This window comes from Eschrichtius robustus, chromosome 17 (assembly GCF_028021215.1).
Source record: "Eschrichtius robustus isolate mEscRob2 chromosome 17, mEscRob2.pri, whole genome shotgun sequence".
Classification (NCBI taxonomy): Eukaryota; Metazoa; Chordata; class Mammalia; order Artiodactyla; family Eschrichtiidae; genus Eschrichtius; species Eschrichtius robustus.
This window is the reverse complement of record NC_090840.1, coordinates 15,934,420-15,956,752: the sequence shown is the minus strand read 5'-3', so window position 1 is coordinate 15,956,752 and position 22,333 is coordinate 15,934,420. Positions and strand designations below refer to the sequence as shown.

The following is a 22,333-nucleotide window of genomic DNA, read 5'->3' as shown; positions in this document are numbered from 1 at the left end:
CTAAATGAGCCTAACTTTTCCCATCTTCACTCTCTCAGATATACCTGTATACATATACACTAAAACATGCAGAGAGAGGGAGAAGTACAGTAAGTGGGGTTCACACATACAAGGATCACGTGCCCAAAGTAAACTCTAGATTCTCTAGCTCCTGCAAGAATGGTTCTTCCACATTGCCTAACTTTCTCAAAGAGTAGTGCAGGGGACATCTGATTGAGTTTTATATACTCTATGTAGGTATGTAAATATAACCACTTCTGTTATTCAGTATTTGTTTCATTTACTATAAAATCAAAATTGCAAACAGTAAACATTCAGAAAGTCAGTTTCTGTAAATGCTCAGTACGTAACCTTCTCAAGGAACATAACTCTATTCTACACTTGTTTTGTATCCACAACAGTCCCTAACAGAATGCTAGGCACAGAGTTAATGCTTAACATACATACTTATTATTTTCTAATAACTTTGATAGTTGAATCTTTCTTCCCAAAAGCTATACAGCAATTTTACATTAAGTTACAAGACTAAATATAGAAACAGACATTTTTTTATCTTGGTGATAGAGAAGGCTATTGTTTGGGGACTCACTCATTAAGAGCTGACCCAAGGAAAAGAAAGGGTAAAGAACGGAAAAAGAAAGGATAATTTGATGGAAAATGTGTCATTATTTCCAGGAGTTCAACCTAACCCAACTGTCTTACGTATTACCCCTAGGACCAAAATTTATTTCTTACTAGATGGAATAATGCAGAAAACTATTTAAATATGATTTGGTTATTTCAAGTGGTTTCCCCATTTTTTAGTCAAGTTTCTGGGTGTTTTGTTGTTCAGTTGTAGTTATTTCTATATTCTGGATATTAACCCCTTATCAAATATAGACATTTCCCCAAGGAAGATACACAAACGGCTAACAGGTATATGAAAAGTTGCTCAATATCAATAATAATTAGAGAAATGCAATTCAAAACTACAATGAGATATCACCTCATACCCATTAGGATAGCCACTATCGCCACACACACACAAAAAAAAAAAACAGAAAATAAGTGATGGTGAGGATGTGGAGAAATTGTCATCTTTGTGCACTGTTAGCGGGATTGTAAAATGGTGCAGACATTATACTAAAACTGTATGGAGATTCCTCAAAAGATTAAAAATAGGAAAACCATATGATCCACCAATCCCACTTCTGGGTATATATCCCAAAGAGTTGAATGCAGGTTGTTGGAGAAACATTTGCAAATCCATGTTCATTATAGCATTATTCACAAAAGCCAAGAGGTGGAAGCAACCCAATGATGGATAAATAAAGAAAATGTGGCATATATATATACAATGGAATATTATCCATCCTCTAAAAAGAAGGAAATCCTGTCACACGCTACAACATAGATGACCTGTGAGGACATTATGCTAAGTGAAATAAGCCAGTCACAAAAAGACAAATACTGTATGATTCCACTTATATGCAGTATCTACAGTAGCCAACTTTATAGAAATAGAAAATAGAGTTGTGGCTGCCAGAGGCTGGAGAAAGAAAGGAATGGGGAATTGTTCAATGGGAACAGAGTCTCAGTTTTGCAAGATAAAAATGTTAATACAGCAGCACAACAAAGTGAATATGGTTAACACTACCGAACTGTATACTTATAAATGGTTAAGATGGGTTAAGACGGTCAATTTTCTGTTTTTTCTTGCTCTTCCCTCCTTTCCCTTTTCCTCTACTCAATCTGTCCCCAACTCAAAATGTATTCACTGAATTAATAAAATAGAGGAAAGAAGAATGAGTATCCTGCTCTTCTCTTCCTTTTATTTCCCTACTACGAGTACATCAGTTTTAGCTCAGAAACAATGAGGGAAAAGTTGGAGGGAAGTTCAATTCCAGCCTTCTAATTATGGGAATGAGACCATTTCTTTCAGTTCAGGCTCAAGATGGCAACTCTACCAGGCAATAGGCAAATATATCTAAGTACCCAAGATCTTCAAAACCAAGTGAGAAATTAACTTAGATAATAAAAACATTATTATACTCTCTAACATTCATAATTATCATAATTCAGAACTGCCCTCAAATTAAAGAAGGCAAAAATAAGACACAACACACATATACACAAACTTTTTCTTTACTAACCAATGAAACAAAAAATAAGAAAACATATCTCTTAAGTGAATAGCCTATTCCATTAGGAAATACTTCATTCTACAATCTCTTTGAACTGGTTTTCCATCAACTTCATCCAGTTTTGTTTCTTCACTTCTGTTTGGGTGCAAAGTCCCGTAATAAACAACAAGAAAAATAATTCCAAGGAGAAGAGTAAGAGCTATAGTGATGCTGACAGGTATAAAATAGTCTGAATTAAAAATAGAGAGTGGGTAAAACCAGAACACAATCAACATCCCCAACGTGGCCAATACCCTTACAATATAATAACAAGACATTGGACATTTGGTATTCTGTCCCTTAATATTAAAAAATGTAAAGACAAGAATGAATCCAACAACAATCCTGTATATGAATTCCATACTTATGGAAGCACAAAACTCAGTCTGTTCTTTAAATGCCCACAATATACCTAAAAACCAAAGAAATAACAACAGGAGTAAAGCAATCTTAACATTTAAGAATAAAAGAAGCACAACACTCAACATCCAAGATAATAATGTAAACAACTTGTAAAAGAGATATACGAGTTTAGGACAGGGTCCATTAAGAAGGTTTTTATCAGGTAAGGATTTTCTTAAAGCTACTTGATAATCAACAGTCGACCAAGAAATAGCACAGCAAGAGACCATGATGGCTGCATCTACAAAACAAAAAATTTTTTAAAGATATAGTTATAGGAATAATAATAGCAATATTAAATTACTATATGCCATACATGCTTCATCTGTATATACACATCCATAAACACGTCAGGTACTTTATATACTCATCTCATTTAATCCTTTGAAATAGATATTAATATTCCTGTATTACATATGAGGGAATTAATGCTTAGAGAATATATATACATTTCTTGACCCAAGTCACACAGCCAGCAAGCTTCAGAGAGATGAGATTTGAACTGAAATCTGCCTGATTCCAAAGTTAGTGTGCTTAACCACTACATTAGACTACTTTATAAGACTGTGAATAAATTCACTGGACAAATTTTATTGAGCAACTGGTACAATGGAAACTGCATACTCTGCAAGTTCTCTAAGAGACTACAGTGATAGTCCTAGCTTTTCCAGTCTTTTTGGCTTTGACCTTGGACATATACCTAATTCACTAAGAAATGACATCATGAGAGAGAAGGGGGCAGGAAGAAAGGGAGAGAGGTTAAACAGAAAATTTAACGTAAGTATGAGGTATCAACAGCTCAACTTCCCATATCTTTAAGATGATGGACCAGATGAACAAACACAATCTAAAACTTACAAATTTCTGTAGGCTTGGCATCTTTATCCCATTTTTTCCCCAACAAATAAGAGAAAAGTAAGTTCATTACTACTTTGGAAAGGCATGTCATTAGCCCCACTCTCAAAGCTGGAGACTGAGATTAGCTCAAGATGGTAGAGTAGAAGCACGTGAACTCAAAGCTGGGGACTTATGAAACTGACAGCAAAGATATTAGAGAATTAGAAGGAAATATTTAGAGTAAAATACAGAATACTCATCATTCCCATTTAGCCTCACTGGAGGGCTATATACTAGGATAGGAAGGCAGACTTAAGATAGATCCTCCATTGAAGACGATTATAAATGTCTTTGTCCACTCTCCTGGTTTTAGCATATACCACTCTGAACTGCACAGTTAGTTGCGCTTCTTTTCTTTCTTCTTTAATTTAAAAATATTTGGATTAAAACATCACTTTCCCCTAAATTTCCCTGTGATATCTTTTTTATAATTGGTTTTAATTTCTACCAAACCAGTACATATACATCATTTTTAAAAGTTGATAAGTGCTAAAGAACTTAGAAGAAAATAGCAGTAGATTGCTCTACCCCTTCTCACCTCTTAGCCATGACCCTCAGAAAAAATTACTATCAACTCTTCTAGCTTTACTTCTGACATGTATTGCCATATTTCTAAATAAAACACATACTGTGCTATTTCTTAATTTATCTACTTTAGACACTGATTATTAATTTCTTACGTGGGAAGGGGAAACTTTTGCACATGCACACATATATACACACCCTCCTTCCATTTTCCTCTCCCTCCTTCTACCCAAAAGAGTAACATCACAATTTTTGGTAAAATCAATATTCAGTGTTTACCGTATTATGACTACATAAGTACAGCCTCTTTGACTGCTCAGCCAAATACTACATTCTGAACATATTTCCTTTCTTTTAAAACTTTTCATTGTTACTTAACTTTGCTTAGTTTTTCATGACTCTTATCAGTATTTCTCAGCAAATTCTTCAAATTAATTAATTAAACTCCCCTATATACATCTATCAGGGTTTTTTTGTTTGTTTTTTAAGAATATGATCCTTCTGCTCAAAGGTGGTTGCTGTCAAGCTTTGCTTCCTGTCTTCCCAGAACTTCCCTTCACCTCTCTTCAGTGCTGACTTCCTGTTTCCTGTTGCAATATTTCCTTCTTGCTTCTTTCTCATGGTTTGATCAAGCATTCTCCAGACATTCCTGAGAAAAGTTGTACCTAAGCTAAACTTTTGAGACCATGTATGTCTCAAAATGTCTTTATTCTACCCTCATGTTTGATACACAGTTTCAACAGAAATAGAATTCAAAGTTTAAAAATGTTTTCCATTGAAACTTTGAAGTCATTGATCTATTAAATTCTAATCTCAAGTGTTATGGTCAAGAATTTCTAAGCCATTCAATTTCCCTATCCTTAAATGATCTTTATTTTCTGTCAAATCTTCTAGAATCTTATCTTCATCTTTGCGTCTCTAAAATGTTGTAATGATGGGCTTGGTATGGGCCATTTTTATCAACCTTTCAATTTAGTAATCCACGTCCTTCAGAGATATGCTGTTTTTATTCTTTGATGGCTTCCCTAGAAATCACAACATGCATACTAAACATATCAAAGTTTAAAGTTAATCAGTATTTTTACCTCACAGGTAGACTTATCATGAAGGTAGTGAAGCTTAAATTTCAGGGACCCACACTTGCCCAGACTCCTTCCAAGCCTGGCAAAGCCCTGGCAATGTGTTCACTTTGTCATATCTATTTTATAAAATTTGGAAAAATAAGATATTTTCATTGCAGTTGCTGAAATTCCCTGTCTCCTACTTTTCCTCTCCCACATTTTCCCTAGGTGTATTGAAGCAAGCTGTGGTCATTTTGGGGATCTGGCTAAAGGGAAATTGAGTTGAGAATAGTTTAGGTTTAGGGGGATAGGCTTACAAGATTTGCTTGAATAATTATGATTAGTAAGTAACAGATCTAGGATTCTCAAGCAGTTTGCCTGATCTTAACACTTCACTATCTTGCTGTCAACAGGCCTTTGATTCCTTAATATTAAGGCATGATGGTCTATCCTCATCCAGTTGGCACTACTAGTTTGACATTATTTCCCATTTCCCACTTACCTACCTGTTTCCAATATATTTTTTCTGCTCATTTTGCTCATCTAATCTGTACATTACACTCTATCCAAACGGAATTCCTTGTCTTTGCCAAACCACGCCTTTGCTTATGCATTTCTCCCGGTATGAAATGACCTTGCCCAATCACATCTATACAGATTCTTATTAATTTCTTCTGATTTGACATTATTGACACCAGTAAAGAAAACAAAAGACTCCCACTATTCACTAAAGGAGACACTGACAATAAACAAGTGTTGTCAATTCAAAGAGTATTTAAAATTAGTTACTTCATCAAAAAAAAAAATCTTGATATACTCTGATCTTATACCACATTTTTGAAGACATTGGTAGAGTTTTCCCCAAATGTGACAACAATCAAAAAATATACTTATAATATTATCAATACTTTGTGAAGTTGAAACTTCTCTAAATTAAAAATAAACAAAAAACTAATTTCTATTAACTATGCTAGAAAAAAAGAATGAATTTTTCTTTTCTATGGAAATTATATCATAAAATCTTATCAAATCAAAAGCCAATCAGAGTGCACAGCCAAAAAAATTAGATAAAAGAGTATTAAAATAATAAAAATATATTACTTTTCTTTCTCTTGTGAAATTTGTGGTATTGGTCAGCTTTCTTATCCCTGTAATTTACTGTTCTTTATTTTATTTTAAAAAATGCTTAGGGCTTCCCTGGTGGCGCAGTGGTTGAGAGTCTGCCTGCCAATGCAGGGGACACGGGTTCGAGCCCTGGTCTGGGAGGATCCCACATGCCGCGGAGCAACTGGGCCCGTGAGCCACAACTGCTGAGCCTGCGCGTCTGGAGCCTGTGCTCCGCAACAAGAGAGGCTGCGACAGTGAGAGGCCCGCGCACTGCGATGAGGAGTGGCCCCTGCTCGCTGCAACTAGAGAAAGCCCTTGCACAGAAACGAAGACCCAACACAGCCAAAAATAAATAAATAAATTTTTTAAAAAATGCTTACTTTCATATCTTTTATGAATTAAATTGTATTCTTCCAAAATTCATATGTTAAAGCCCTAATCCCCAATGTGACTATACTTTGAGATAGGGCCTTTAGGGAGATAGTTAAGGTTAAGCAAGTTCGTAAGGTTAAGCAAGTTCATAAGGTTAAGCATTTAACCCAAATCTAATAGGACCGGTATCCTTGTAAGAATAGAAAGAGATACCAGAGATCTCTCTTTCTCTCCACACACAGAGGAAAGACATGTGAGGACACAGCAAGAAGGTGGCCATCTGCAACCCAAAGAGAGTCCTCAGCAGAAACCAACCCTACTGGCACCTTGATTTTGGATTTCCAGTCTCCAGAACTGTAAGAAAATAGATTTCTGTTGGTTAAGCTGCCCAGTCTATAGCATTCTGTTACAGCAGCCCAAGCAGACTAACATAATTCTGTTTTCCTAATATTACATTCTTCTTCTCAAAAATTGGGTCTCTCTAATTGTTTTTGTCTTACACCTCAAAAACCGCAGATCCACTTCTGCTTTACCTTTCTCCTGAACTATACAAGGAATTTAAAACAGTTTAACTCCATCCATCTTCCACCTGACTTGCATGTTACTGCTTGTCTTCATTCTATCTTTTTCTTAGCCACATAGTATTATTTTTGTTTATGCAGTCAAGTTTCACTTAGAGGTAGGTAACTTCACTTTTACCCTGAGGAGGGTGACTTTTGGAGTGCCAGTTTTACGGATTAGGATTTTCTACCAGATGTCCCTCCCTTGTGAGGACCCTGAGTTTTGTCTCCAGTCCTCCATACCCTAGGAAGCCATCAAAACTGAATCTGCTTGTTTATAAGGTTCAGTAAAAACCCTCAGTGTATAAATGCCTTCACAGTCCTACTCAACCCTGCTGCATTCCCACTTTCACGCATATTTTGGCCTGTTGTAGCAGATTGTTTTAAGCTTTTATGAAGACTTTTGAAAATACTTAACCAATTGTTTTAGATAATTTCAGGGGGAGAGTTGATTCAAATAATCTAGCCTTTTAGTGGTGGTGGAACTGATTTGAATAACCCAAGTTTTCTATCTGCTTTCCATCTTCTAAATATTTGTTGACATTTCTAATCTGCTGTTCTACTCTGCATTCTCTTCGTCCTTATGGGTTTATACTGTTTTTACCTGTTACTCTCCTCTTTAGCATGATTTCAGAAGGAACAAAGATAAAAGAATTTGTTCAGTCTTCTGAAGTAGTTCTATATATAAACTGATTTTTTTTTTACATTTTGAATTATTCTTCCTGATTATCAAAACAATACAGGGTTACTGTAGAAAATTTGGAAATTCAGAAAAGTATAAGGAAGATGAAATAGATAAAATCACTCACAATCCCATCACACAGAAGCAGCCACAGTTAACATCAGCAGATCTACCATAATACAGGTTGTAAGCTCTATATGCTGAACTTTAGCTTCAGGGACTAATAAGTCCCAACCCACAAATTCTTTGCATCACAAGGAAAAAGAGGTCTCATACACAATAGGTTCATTTCAGTGGTGCACTAACAATCAAAGTAAAGGTAAAAATATTAGAAGGGACTACAATCTAGAGGTTTATGGGAAACTGGGAACAAGAAGACTGGGGAAATGAAGTGTTCTCACAGGTGAGTCTAGCATAGAGGGAACTCCAGGGGAGAGGACAATCTGCTACTCTGAGGTGAATCCAAGTCTGCATGGAATCCTAGTCACTAATGAAAACTGGGACTATTTTTAGCAAATAAATAGTTTTTTTAACATCTCAAATTAAACACCTATTAAAAGATTTTCTTAATGGAAATACCAAATTGTCCTTTAGAAATGTACATTTAACCCTAATGAGGAAATCTGCTATAAAAGAGCAACATTTCGGCCAATTTGCAAAACTTTCATTAGTTTTGTAGCACTTGCACTTTCACCCAATGATTGTGATTCTGGGAATTTACCCTATGGCTAAACTTCACACATGCAAAAGAATGCATGCATAAGACTACTCACTGCAGCTTTCTTGCAACAGTAAAATATTAGAAACAACCTAAATTAACATAAAGAAGGAGCCTGTTAAATAATTCATGATACATCCATAATTTGTAATACTATGCAGATAAGAAAAATAAATGAGGGCGCTCTTTCTGTACTGATATGTTTAGATATCCAAGATATGTTAAGTGCAAAAAACAAAGATGGTTTTTATGTTACCATTTCTATAAAAAAAAAAAAGAGAGAGAGGGAAAGAGAAAGATAGGCTTTTGAATTTTTTTTTCTGAAAGAATCATCAAAAAGCTGACAATAATACTTTGTTTTCTGCGCAGACAAAGGAAGGGAGAGGAAGAAGGGGGAGGGAGACAGTATACCTTTATATACCTTTATATACCTCAAAGTACCTTTGAACCATGTACTTCTTTTCAAAAAAAATAAATAATTCTAAAAAGAAAAACAATAAAAATAATTCTAAAACCTGCCAAAGAGTTACACAGTTGACATAAAGTATCAGTGGCATCCATCTAACACAGGGTATTAAGAAAGACCTACACTGAGTGAAATTTTCTTGACCATGTTCTAGAAGGATGTAGAGCTGAAGAGCAAGTTGTGGGCAGCCTTCCAGGTAGGTCTCAAATAGCCTGAGCATGCTCAAATCTGTCACCCTATCTATAACTTCTTTATGAGGATCAACTTGTTCTTCCACGAAGTTATCCATTTTGCTGGTGTACTTGAAAGCCACATGATAACCCTTTTTCAAGGCAAACCAATACCTGTAAAGTAAACATGAATATTTATCTTCAGTAATAGATTCTTTATAACATGTGTGTTAATTTACATAATAATTTTGAAAAAAAAGCAACATGTGTTTAAGAATAGAATTTTCCCACAAACTTTCTCTACTACAAATTTCTCTCAACTTTGTAAATATTTCATGGTAGCTTTATTGAGGTTCAAGACTCCACAATTTTTATTGCATGTCTGATGTGCCAGTGTGTGCTAGCACTGTTAAGCATACATGATCTTCTTTCATCTTCACAGTAGGTATTATTCCCAAATCACAGATAGGAAAAGTTAGGCTGAGAACAGTAGAGTGATTTGCTGAAAGTTACGCAGAGAGTAAGGGGCAGACCTAGAGTCCAAACCTATATCTTATCATTCCTAGTCTTAACCACTATTTTCTGAAAGACAAACTGCAATTTCCACTTCATGAAACTTATCTTCACTAAAAGACAAATACATGCCCTTATGATAATGTCAAGGTTGAAGATGAGATTGAATCTTCTTTCAATTTAATCTAGCAAATAATTACTGTTGACCCTTGAACACGTGGAGTTAGGGATGCCAACCCTCTGTGCAGTCAAAAAATCCACACATAATTGATAGCTGGCCCTTTGTATCCTCAGTTCCACATCCGTGGGTTCAACCAACCTCAGATCGTGTAGTACTGTAGTCTTTACTACTGAAAAAAATCTGCATATAAGTGGACCCACACAGCTCAAACCCATGTTGTTCAAGGTCAACTGTACTCCATAATCTACAAGGTGCTAGGCTCTGTGACCATTACCACCCTGGAAAACATAAAATTTCTAAGACTCCTAAAACATCCTTGCTCAGGCTCTTCTTTACAAAGAATTTGTAAATGAACATGACTTATCATCATCCAAGTAAAATTAATAACAAAAATAACTGAAACACTTATTTCAAAAATATCTGAGGCTAGCAATAAGACAACCAGGATTCTAGCCCAAAGCTTATCAAAACTCTTTATCTACACCTCAGTTTCCCCATATATAAAATTAGGGCAGTGATATATATCCTGTTTCAACTTGCTCCTTCTGTCAATGTTTCCCATTTCAGTAAATGGCACTAACATGCACCATGTTGCTCAGACCAAAAATGTGGGAATAATTTCCAACTTCTTTTTCTCATACCCTATAAAAATTCCTCAGCAGGTTCTGTTGGTTCTTAGTTCTAACTTCAAATATATCCAGATCTAAACACATCTTATCACTTCCACTGCCTCCATCCTAGTTTAAGCAGCCAACATCTCTGGCCTGGATTACTTCGATAGCCTCATAATTGGTCTCTCTGATTCTACTCCTGCTCCCTATACATCCTAGTCTCTACACAGCATCTAGATTGAACCTGTTAACCATAATTTAGATGTTATCCCTCCACTCGAAATGTTCCAATGATTTCCATCATACTTAGATAAAACACAAAGTATTTACCCCATCTTACAAGGCCCTCCATAATCTGCCTTTCCCTTTCATTTCTTCCACACTTTCAGTGTACCTTTCTTACTGTTTTTCCCAAGTTAAAGGCCTTTGTCTTTGCTACTCCCTCTTCCTGGAACTCTCCTAAACCCCAGAGATTTTACAAGTTTACTCCTTAACTTCATTCAGGTCTCTATTCAAATACCAGTTCCTCACAGAGGTCTTTCCAGATCACACCATCCATCGCATTCTATCCCTTTATCCTACATCATTTTTCTTTATCATCACTTGACACATTATTTTTGCTTATCTGTACCTTCTCACAAGAATGAAATCTGCATGAAAGCAGGGACTTTGTTTTGTTCATTGCTATATCCTGAGAAACTAAAATAGTACCTGGTACTTAGCCACTCTCAGAAAATATTTACTGAATGAATGAATAAATGAGAGCTCATGACAATCTTTCCATAAAGATAAAGAGACAGTAGATATGAAAGGACTTTGAAAAGTTGAAAGTAAAACACAAATATAAGATATTCTCATTTTAAACAAGATGTACACATATATGGATATGCAAAGATTCTTCACCTAGCAAATAAAAGTATATTTTTACCATCACAGTTTTAGAATAACATGGTCCATTATATTCAATGTGGACTAGATGCCAGGGTAGAATGTCTACAAAAATGGTGAAGACATGACCTCCACCTTCAATGAACTTACAACCTAATAGGAAGGTCAAGCCTATAAACTGCTAGCTGCAATACAAGGCAGAAGAAATAACCACTCAACAGAAATGTAAATATTATGTTGTAAAAGTATAGGAAAAAAATGATTAACACTGTCTAGGATTTATAGGTGAGATTTATAAGTAATTTATGTTTGAGTCTTTTCTGGGTATCTGGCAAAATAGGGAGTTCCCGTATGTATATTATGTAAGACTAATATGTAATACAGTATGTTCTTAAAGGTATCTATCCTTTTAAAGCAAGAGGATAGATACTGCTAATTGAAAAACTTGAAAAATTCACAAATAATAACAAGTACATACCTAGAACAAAATCAGTACAGACAGCATAGAGTGGGAAAGCCAGCAGAGTACAGTGATTAAGTGTACAGACTCTAAAAAAGCCAGGATGCTTGGGTTCAAATCCTTGCTCCATCACTTCCTAGTGATGCCTCAGTTTCCTCAACTGAAAAAGGGGGTAATCATCATATCTACCTCATTGGGTTGATATGAGGATTAAAGGAGTTAATACATGTAAAATGTTTAGACCAATAACTGGCACATGTTAAGTGGTATACCAGTGCCTGTTAAACAAACAACAACAGCAACAAAAAAAAAGATGGAGCTGTTTACAGATGTGCACATTAATATTTCCAGTGACTTTAGAGAGGAATATTTTCCAATTTTGTAGCAATTAATAGCAAACCTATACAAAGTTCTGCTTATCTGAGGATAATTTCATGAGAAGGGGAGTATGAATATAATTTTTTAATCAATAGGATATTGTTTCAGTTTTATGGGAGAAATGGTGAAGAGGCCAAAGAAAAAGAAACAGAAGGAGCTTTCTTAGCATATTTTATCACAATGTATTCTTTTATTTGAGATAAAGAGGCAACAGCTTCCAGTAATGACGGATTCCCTTGTATCAAGCTCACCTTCCTACCGATGACAATGATAAATTACAGACAAAATATTAAAGAAAACAAGGCACTACAGAGCAACCGAAAGTAGGAAGAAGGATGAGGGCACTTAACCCTTGAAAGAAGGGAACCATACTGCATGAGATGCATTCATCTGGCTTTTCCTCTACCAGCATCCCACAGTCCAAATGGCAAAAAGTAGATACAGCTCAAGCAGAAAGTCAAATTATTACTGGCTCAAAGAGTGAGAGGACTGAGGTTGAATCTGCCAGAGTAGTTAGAAATTAAGAGGGATCCTAGAAAAGAGGGAGCCACAGAGTAAAAAAGCTCCCAAATCTGCATATACCCTCCTTAAATCCTTGGCCAACCCCTTACTATGTATATCTAGGGTGAGGCTTTAAGGAACTGAGGAAAAATGGCAAGAATGAGCAGAGATTTTGGCAGCTGTCTACCACAGGGAAGAGTTTGGAGTTTAAGTTCCACCAAACTGGAGAGGCTTGGTAAATACTTCAAGCATCCCACTGAAACGCCAAAAGGGTCATGCTTTAGGAGTAAAGACCATACTTCAGGTCTATAAGACTTCCCCTAGGACTAAGGACAAAAGCAAAATAGACCTTCCCTAGCAAAGCCTAAACCAAGCCTCTGTATCACGTCAAGGTAATCTGCCAATAATTTAACTATCTGCTTTCCCTTCAATGGAAGATAACAGAAACCAGAGTCTCTACAAGGTATCAGTCACAATGTCCACTACACAATAAAAAATTACATGACATGCAAATTAAGAGGAAAATGTAACTTATGCTAAAGAGCATAATCAGTTAATAGAAGCATATCAGTTAACAGGAACATACCCACAGATGACCCAGATATTGAAATTAGCAAACAAAACACAGAGAGAAAAAATTAGGGAAAAAAATTAACAGAACCTCAATAACAAAGGTGTAATTGAAGTCCCAAAAGAAACAGAGAGAGAGAATGGGGCAGAAAAAAAATAAAAAACTTGACAACATACTGGCAAAAAATATTTTCCAAATTTGATCAAAAACAACAACATAAAGCTCAACGAACCCAAACAGAAAAAATAAAAACCAAACAATAGGTAGGCCCAGAAGACAACTATATCAATAATTACAGTAATACATGAAATGTAAATGGATTAAATGTTTCAATAAAAGATTGTCAAACTGGATAAAAAAATCAAGATTCAACTCTATATGATTTGGCAGAGACTCTCTTTAAACATAAAGACACGGATAGTTTGAGGGACTTCCCTGGTGGCGCAGTAGTTAAGAACCCGCCTGCCAATGCAAGGGACACGGGTTCAAGGCCTGGTAGGGGAAGATCTCACATGCCGCGGAGCAACTAAGCCCACATGCCACAACTACTGAGCCTACACTTTAGAGCCCGCGAGCCGCAACTACTGAGCCCACGTGCCACAACTACTGAAGCCCACGCACCTAGAGCTGTGTTCCACAACAAAGACAAGCCACAACAATGAGGAGCCTGTGCACCACAACAAAGAGTAGCCCCCACTCTCCGCAACTAGAGAAAGCCCACAGGCAGCAATGAAGACCCAACGCAGCCAAAAATAAATAATAAAATAAAATTAAAAAAAAAAAAGACACAGATAGTTTGAAAGGAAATCACAAAAAAATAGTATGGCTATATTAGTATCCCAGACAAAATAGATTTCAAATCAAGGAGTATTAACAGAGATAAAGAGAGTCATATCACAATGATATAAGAATCAATTTTTCAAGAAGACATCTGAATGTACCTAATAATAGAGTTTGAAGATACATGAAGCAAAAATCGTCAAAGTACAAGGAGAAAAAGATAAATCCACAATATTAGAGTGTTTTAACACTCATCTCTCAGTAATTGAAAGAAAAGGTAGGCCAAAAGAAAAAAATCAGTAAGAATATAGCAGATTTTAATAACATTATCAACATATTGCCCTAATTTATACATTTACAGAACACTACACTCAACAACAGCAATTTACAAATTCTTTTCAAATGCACATGGAATATTCACCAAGTGAGACTATACGTTGGGCCATAAAACAAGTCAATAAATGTAAGAAGACTATAATCACACAAATTATGTTGTCTGATCAAAACAATATTTAATGAGAAATCAACAACAATAAGATACCTAGGAAAATCCTCAAATATTTAGAGATTTAAGTAAAGGGGCCAGATCCTCAAGAAATATAAATATTTATATTGCACCCTAGGAAATTTGAACATTACCAGATGACCTCTCTCTAAAGCATTTTAAATAGAAGAATAGGTAAGAAAAAATGTTCAACTATTTAATGCCCATTTAAGAAACTCCATAAAGAAGGGCCTAGGGACCTGTGGAAGGAAGGAGACTCATCTCCACTGTACTTTCTTTCACACGATTTGAACTTTTTTTACCAGTTATTTTAAAAGAGCAACAATAACTTCCATATTTTAAATAATACAAATGCCTTTCATATACCCATCAAAGGAAAAGTCTCCTTTGGCAAGGAGAAAGGTTTTATCACAAATAGTACATAAAATAGAAATACAGAAATGTCATCTAATTTATATTATGGAAAATGAAATGTTCTACTCCACAGACCCCTGAGCAGTGAGAACATACTTAGTAGCAACAGGCACTTACACCTAATAAATAACTCATGTTGACATTCCTTTTCTTTCATCTACCAACACAAACTCAATTTATCTACTCTGTAGGGAAATGAATCTGTAGTTCAGTAAATCTCACGTTTTTCCATACTTAGTTTAGACAGACCCTTGGATAATTTGCCCATTTTTATGAACTTATGTTTTAAATTAATTATGTTTTAATTTTTGCTTATTTCTCACTATTCATCTCAGTATTCTGCCACTTCCTGCACTAAGAAAATACAAAGGAAAAGAAAAAGAAAGACAAAAAGAGGGAAGTGTCTGTTTATCAAGTATCTGTTTATCACTAAGAGCAAACCTAATTCAATTTTTCCTTTTCTTCTTTTTTTGTTTGAATAGGCAAAATATTCAAATAATTCAAAAAAATTTTTTAAAGTTATTCGCTGAAAAAACTCCATGCCACTCCTATGACCTAATTACCCAGTTTTCACCCTCCCCTATGACCATAAGAATTCACGGTTACTAATTTCATGTGTACCCTTCTAGAGTTTCTTTATGCATATATAAGCAAGTATAAGTATATATGCCTTTTCACCTTTTTTACACAGACTGTAGCATATCATATCTGCTGTCTGCACCTTGTCTTTTCACTTAAAAGTACATCTTGGAGATCTTTCCATTTCAGTACATAAAGTACTTTATCATTCTTTGTAATAGCTATGTAGTGTGCCATTGCATAGGTATACCATAAACTCTACCAACAGACATTTTAATTGTTTCCAATATTTTGCTGTTACAAAGAATACTACAAATTGAAAAGCTGTGCATATGTCATTTTACATGTCTGCAAGTACGATAAATTCCCAGAAGAGGAACCTCTGGCCTAAAGGTATGTGCATTTGAAATATGGTCAAACTGCCCTCCACAGGGATGGTACCAATCCATACTCCCATCAACAAAGTATGAGAATACCTGTTTTCCCACGCCTTACCAAGAGAGTGTATTATCATTTGGATTTTTGCCAGTCTGGTAGGTGAAGAATATCTCAGTGAAGTTTTAGTTGGCAATTTTTAAATTATGAACGAGGCTTAGCATCCTTCAGACAACTTAAGAGCCATTTGCATTTCCTCTTCTCTGAACTATCCTTACTGTTTTCCCATGTTTCAATTGGGTGGATGACCTTCTTCTTTTTGACTTCAGAAGCTCTTTAAATACTAAAAGACTAGCCCTTTTTCTATTAAAAATTGTAAATATTTTCTCCTGTTAAAGCTGTTTTCCTTTTTGCTTTGCTTTTGTTTGTTTGGGAGATTTTTGCTTTTGTTTATTGGCATGCATTTTTTATTATCAAATCTATAATTTTTACAGCTGAGGGATTTTAAGTTATGGTTAGAAAGGCTTTCCCCATTTCAAGGCTATAAAGGAATTTTCCCATGTTTTCTTATAGTATAAATATTTTTACATTAAATATTTGATTCACTTGAAATTTATCCTGGTGTCTGGTATTTTACCTAGATGTATAGACCATAACATGCGATCTTAAATTATCCCAACTCTAAAGTGAATCAAAACCGTTACTGTTCTTATGCTGCATATACTGGCTATTGCTTCCTTTTACTTCCATTCTGGTCAATTTCTACAATCTGTGGTCTGTCCATTTGAATGGCAAACAGGGGAAAAAACTATTTTCTTGTCCTTGTGGTTTGGGATTTAGTGTTGGGGGTTGGGGAGGGGGTTGCCTAGTGCTACTCCAGAAACAAAACTCTGCCAGTTTATCCTTTCCGATTTTCTTCTGGTTAGGAGGAGTTAGAGCCCATGTTCTGTCATATCAAAGACTGGGAAGCTGAAGACATAAACTACAACATTTTAAAACTCTCCCAATACTGTACCCATCTCTGTGTTTCTATCAATATACTTGTAAAGATTTCAACTTCATCACAGAACAGGCTAAACTCTTTTCAAGATCATGTGCCATGTTAGAGCATGGGCTAACCCTGAACTTTGTGTGACGGTCCAGTTATAATTCACATATTTTTTTTTCCAAATGGCTACCTACTTGTCCCCACATCCCTAACTACTAAGCAAAGAAATCAGTAAGAATGAAGAATCTCTGTATGTACAAGGGAACTCCCATAAGACTATCAGCTGACTTTTCCATAGAAATTTTGCAGGCCAGAAGGGAGTGGCACCATACAGTCAAAGTGATGAAAGAAAAAACCTACAAGCAAGAATACTCGGGCTTCCCAGGTGGCGCAGTGGTTGAGAGTCTGCCTGCCGATACAGGGGACACGGGTTCGAGCACTGGTCTGGGAGGATCCCACATGCCGCGGAGCAACTGGGCCCGTGAGCCACAACTACTGAGCCTGCGCGTCTGGAGCCTGTGCTCCGCAATAAGAGAGGCCGCAATAGTGAGAGACCCGCGCACCGCAATGAAGAGTGGTCCCCGCTCGCCGCAACTAGAGAAAGCCCTCGCACAGAAACGAAGAACCAACACAGCCAAAAATAAATAAATAAATAAATAATAATTTAAAAAAAAAAAAAATGAATACTCTACCCAGCAAGGATATCATTCAGATTTGAAGGAGAAATATAAAGTTTTACAGACAAGCAAAAGCTAAAAGAGTTCAGAACCACTAAACCAGCTTTACAAGAAACGTTAAAGGAACTTCTCTAAGGAAAAGAGACCACAACTAGAAATATGAAAATTATGAAAGGAAAAATCTCATTGGTAAAGGCAAATATACAGTAAAGGTAGTAGATCAACCACTCGTAAAGCTAGTAGGAAGGTTAAAAGATAAAAGTAGTAAAATCATCTATATACACAATAAGTAGTTAAGGGATACACAAAACAGAAAGATGTAAAATATGATGTCAAAACAGTAAACATGGGTGGTAGGAAGCAAAAATGCATGGTTGTTAGAAAGTGTTTGAACTTAAACCAACATCACCTTAAAATAATCACATATCAGTATAATGATCAGATTGTTATACATGAACCTCATGGTAATAACTAACCAAATATCTATAATAGATACACAAAAGAAGAGAAAGAAACCCAAACATAACACTAAAGATAGTCATCAAATCACAAGGGAAGAGAGCAAAAGAAGAAAGAAGCCAAAAAGAACTACAAAACAATTCCAAAACAGTTAACAAAATGGCAATAAGACATATCTAACAATAATTGCTTTAAATGTAAATGGACTGAATGCTCCAGTCAAAAGACGTAGACTGGCTGAAAGGACACAAAAACAAGACCTGTATATATGCTGCCTACATGAGACTCACTTCAGATCTAAAGACATACAGACTGAAAGAGAGAGTATAGGAAAAGGTATTCCATGCAAATGTAAATCATAAGAAAGCTGGGGTAGCAATACTTATATCAGACAAGATAGACTTTAAAACAAAGACTGTAACAAGAGACAAAAAAGGACTTACATAATGATAAGGGGATCAGTCAAAGAAGAAGATATAACAATATGGGTATACATATGTACCCAACATAGGAGCACCTAAATACATAAAGCAAATATTAACAAACATAAAGAGAGAAATTGACAGTAACACAACAATAGTAGGAGACTTTAACAACCCACTTAAATCGGTGGAGAGACGTAAGATCCAGACAGAAAATCAGTAAGGAAACACTGGGCTTAAATGACATTAAACCTGATGGGCTCAACAGATTATATATAGAACATTCCATCCAAAAGTAGCAAGATATACATTCTTTTCAAGTGCACATGGAACATTCTCCAGGATAGATCACATGACAAGCCACAAAACAAGTCTCAATAAATTTAAGAATATTGAAATTATATCAAGCATCTGTTCTGACCACAATGGCATGAGACTAGAAATCAACTACGAGAAAAGAATGCAAAAAACAAAAACAATATGCTACTAAACAGTCAATGGGTCACTGACAAAATCAAAGAGGAACAAAAAATACCTGGAGACAAATGAACATGAAAACACAATGATACTAAATCTGTGGAACACAGCAAAAGCAGTTCTATGAGGGAAGTTTATAGTGATACAAGCTTATCTCAGGAAATAAGAAAAATCTCAAATAAACAATCTAACATGTAACAGTCATGTTAGATACAGCAAGAAGGTCTACCTTAAATTTGTTTGGCGTCCCAGAAGGAAAAGAGACAGAAATATGGTAAAGAAAATGTTAGAAAAGATAATGGCTGAGGATTGTGCAGAATTCATGGAAGATAATAATCTACAGTATCAAGAGAACCAGCAAATCCCAAGCAGAAGAAATAAAAGTAAATATATACCTGGATATATCATAAACTGTAGAAACCCAAAGATCAAGAGAAAAATCATAAGAGCAGCCAGAGGGGAAAAAAGAAGACAAAATACTTTTAAAGAGCAACAGTAAGATTGACATCTAACTCTTCAATAGTGACAATGGAAACAAAAAGATGAGAGAGTATAATATACAGAGAGAAAATAACTACTCATCTAGAATTCTATTGCCACTAAAATCTTTCTCAGGAAAGATGGCTATTAAAATAGCCCAACTTCAAAACCTAACTGTAGCAAAATAGTACATTATCCTCTTAATATTTGTCTTTATTTTTTTTTTACACCAGTGTTTAAACTTTTATTTCACACCATGCAAGGTCAATTATAACACATTAAAAAGTGACAACAGCTATAAGCTGCAATTTTACATTTATACATTGGAAATGTCCATTTTCAAAAGCTGAACATAATTACCATGTTGTCATAGCAGCTAGGCTTCAAGTCAACTGTTTATACAGATAAAATTTAATATGAAAAACAATGATTTTATATCTGTCCTTAATTCTTCTCTTTACCTTTAATATATATATTGCTTTGAACAGAATTAAATTCCTTAAGATAATGAAGAAAAGGTCATGTGAAATTAGGTATATGGAGAATCACAGAATTCTCAGGACTTATTTAGATTCTATTTTCTTTAACCAGAAAACAGGCTCTAAACAACATGATTCTTAAGGTTGTTTTTAGTTCTGTGGATGATTCTGTACCAAGATAACCACACGGTTACTGCATTATTGCAGTAAAAATTTCACTTCATTAAATGAATGGTACAAGTAACTTAAAAAATTAAGTGCTCTATCAGAGTTGCAAGTGATAGGCTATATTTACATAATCAGTCTTAAAATATAAAATAGATGAGAAAAGATTCACAAGACATAGAAATGAGTCCTTTTCCTTCTCATAAAAAAAGTGATAACATATTAGAAAAAGTAACTTAATTAGGTAAATTAAAACATTCTATTAATGAACCTGGAAAATTCTGAAAGTTCAATGACTCACACAAGCACTGCTAGTGAGGAGCAAGTAACCCTTGTGCTACATGCAAATAGGGGACCTTCATACAGTTGACTACCCAGTACAGAAAGGTAGCTTCCGTCTGAAAAAAAGAATAATAGTGTTAATGATCAAAAGTATATGCTCACCTTGTAAAAACTCCTCCTTGCAAGCAATGAAGTAGAAGAAAACAATGCTGACTTTCTTGGCCTGATTCCTTTAAATCGTTCTTGAACCAAGAATAACTAAAACACTGGACCACAAGTGTTCCAAAGAGCATAAAGCTTACTGTTAAAATACCGAAAACATACTGTCCCTCATGGAAAAACCTGACAGACACCCAGATATCCACAATTAAATCAATTACATAGATTACAATGCCAAGAACCGACATCATAAAATTTAACTTAGTATATTTCATTATGAATCACTATATCTCTTGGTTATCTACCTCCTTCTCTAATACAAAAAGAAAAAAAAAAGGAACAAATATTAGTGTATCCTTTGGTGTAGCACTGAATTTTAATTTCTACTCCCTAAATCTATTTAAAAGAAAGAATAAATATTATGAAATTGGAACACTAAAACCAAAGTGACTAATTTTAACTTTTTCTAAACCTCTAATCCAGTTGTTATAAGGCTTTATTCAATCTTCTGTCTCACAGTGTTCTTCATTACAGCTGACAACACCTAAAATGAAACATCATAAAAGATTCTAAAAATCTTGAGTATAATATTAAAAACCCTAGGCCATGACTTTATCAAAGCCCTACTTATTCTAAAAATAATATATTATCACTAAATATACTTTTTATAATATATAGCTTTGGGAAAGTAAAGTGTCAGAGATATTCTTAATAGTTGATAACTTCCTCTCAGACTACTTACCTTTTAAAACACATAACCTGCTCACAAAGACATTTACCACAGGACCATTTATAATGGCAAAAAACTGGAAATCATCTAAATGTGTCAACAAAAGGAATTAATAAATAATGGTAGAATCATAAAATGGAATATTACAAAGCTACTAAAAATATATTTAACAAAGGTACAGTAGCTGTGAAAATTCTTAATATGCTTTTCTTAAAGCATTTTTTTAAATTTATTTATTTATTTATTTAGTTTTGGCTGCGTTGGGTCTTTGTTGCTGCGCGTGGGCTTTCTCTAGTTGCAGCGAGCGGGGGCTACTGTTCGTTGCAGTGCGTGGGCTTCTCATTGCGGTGGCTTCTCTTGTTGCGGAGCACGGGCGCTAGGTGCGCGGGCTTCAGTAGTTGTGGTTTGTGGGCTCTAGGGCACAGGCTCAGTAGTTGTGGCACACGGGCTTAGTTGCTCCGTGGCATGTGGGATCTTCCCGGACCAGGGCTCGAACCCGTGTCCCCTGCATTGGCAGGCGGATTCTTAACCACTGCGCCACCAGGGAAGTCCCAAAAATTCTTAATATGCTTTGATACAGCAATTCCATCTAAGAATCAAGCATAGGGAAATACTTACAAATGTGCACAAAGATATATGCTCTTTGCAGAACCTTTTTTAAAATAGCAAAAAATTGAAAACAACCCAAATGACAATTGAGAAGCCTAATTCAATAAATTATGGTACATCCATACTAAAGAATACACCATGCAACCTTTAAAAAGAATGAAGTAGCTTTATATAACCTGACTTCGGAAGATCTCAAGACACATTAAGTGAAAAAAGCAAGTACCAAAAGGATAAATATAGCATATTGCAATATATGCTTCCTAATTATGCATGGAGAGGGGAAAGGAGTTGGGAGTAGGAAGCAAATGCAATTTTAATCCTTTAAATATTCTTTCATATTGTTTGAGTTTTTTACAACACACATGTACTAATGTATTATATAATTTCTTAAAATAAAAACAATAGTAAATGATATTTATAAAGAATTTTGATGACTGGAGAAAGTAGTTATTCTACTAATAATAGCTAACATTTACTTACCACTACGTGCCAGGCATTGAGCTAAATGTTGTACATAAAATGTCCTCA

The 22,333-nt window shown here is 35.2% G+C and overlaps 1 protein-coding gene across 1 annotated transcript; it reads right to left on the bottom strand.

Annotated features, from left to right (window-relative positions):
* Nucleotides 1–2,176: 2,176 nt before the first annotated feature.
* XKR9 (XK related 9) lies at nt 2,177–20,741 on the bottom strand. The gene is made up of 3 exons (XM_068526234.1): nt 20,470–20,741; nt 9,076–9,296; nt 2,177–2,805 (listed from the first exon to the last, which is right to left on the bottom strand). The coding sequence occupies exons 1-3, from the start codon at nt 20,739–20,741 to the stop codon at nt 2,177–2,179; spliced, it is 1,122 nt and encodes a 373-aa protein (XP_068382335.1).
* Nucleotides 20,742–22,333: the final 1,592 nt, after the last annotated feature.

What these genes read in the sequence shown, in the direction of transcription:
- XKR9 (XM_068526234.1), bottom strand. Translation starts at nt 20,741, where the DNA reads ATGAAATATACTAAGTTAAATTTTATGATGTCGGTTCTTGGCATTGTA. An exon ending in CAAGGAGGAGTTTTTACAAG is followed by an intron (nt 9,297 to 20,469) that starts GTGAGCATATAC and finishes TTTACTTTACAG; the next exon opens with GTATTGGTTTGCCTTGAAAA. An exon ending in TCAAGAAAATTTCACTCAGT is followed by an intron (nt 2,806 to 9,075) that starts GTAGGTCTTTCT and finishes TTTGTTTTGTAG; the next exon opens with ATGCAGCCATCATGGTCTCT.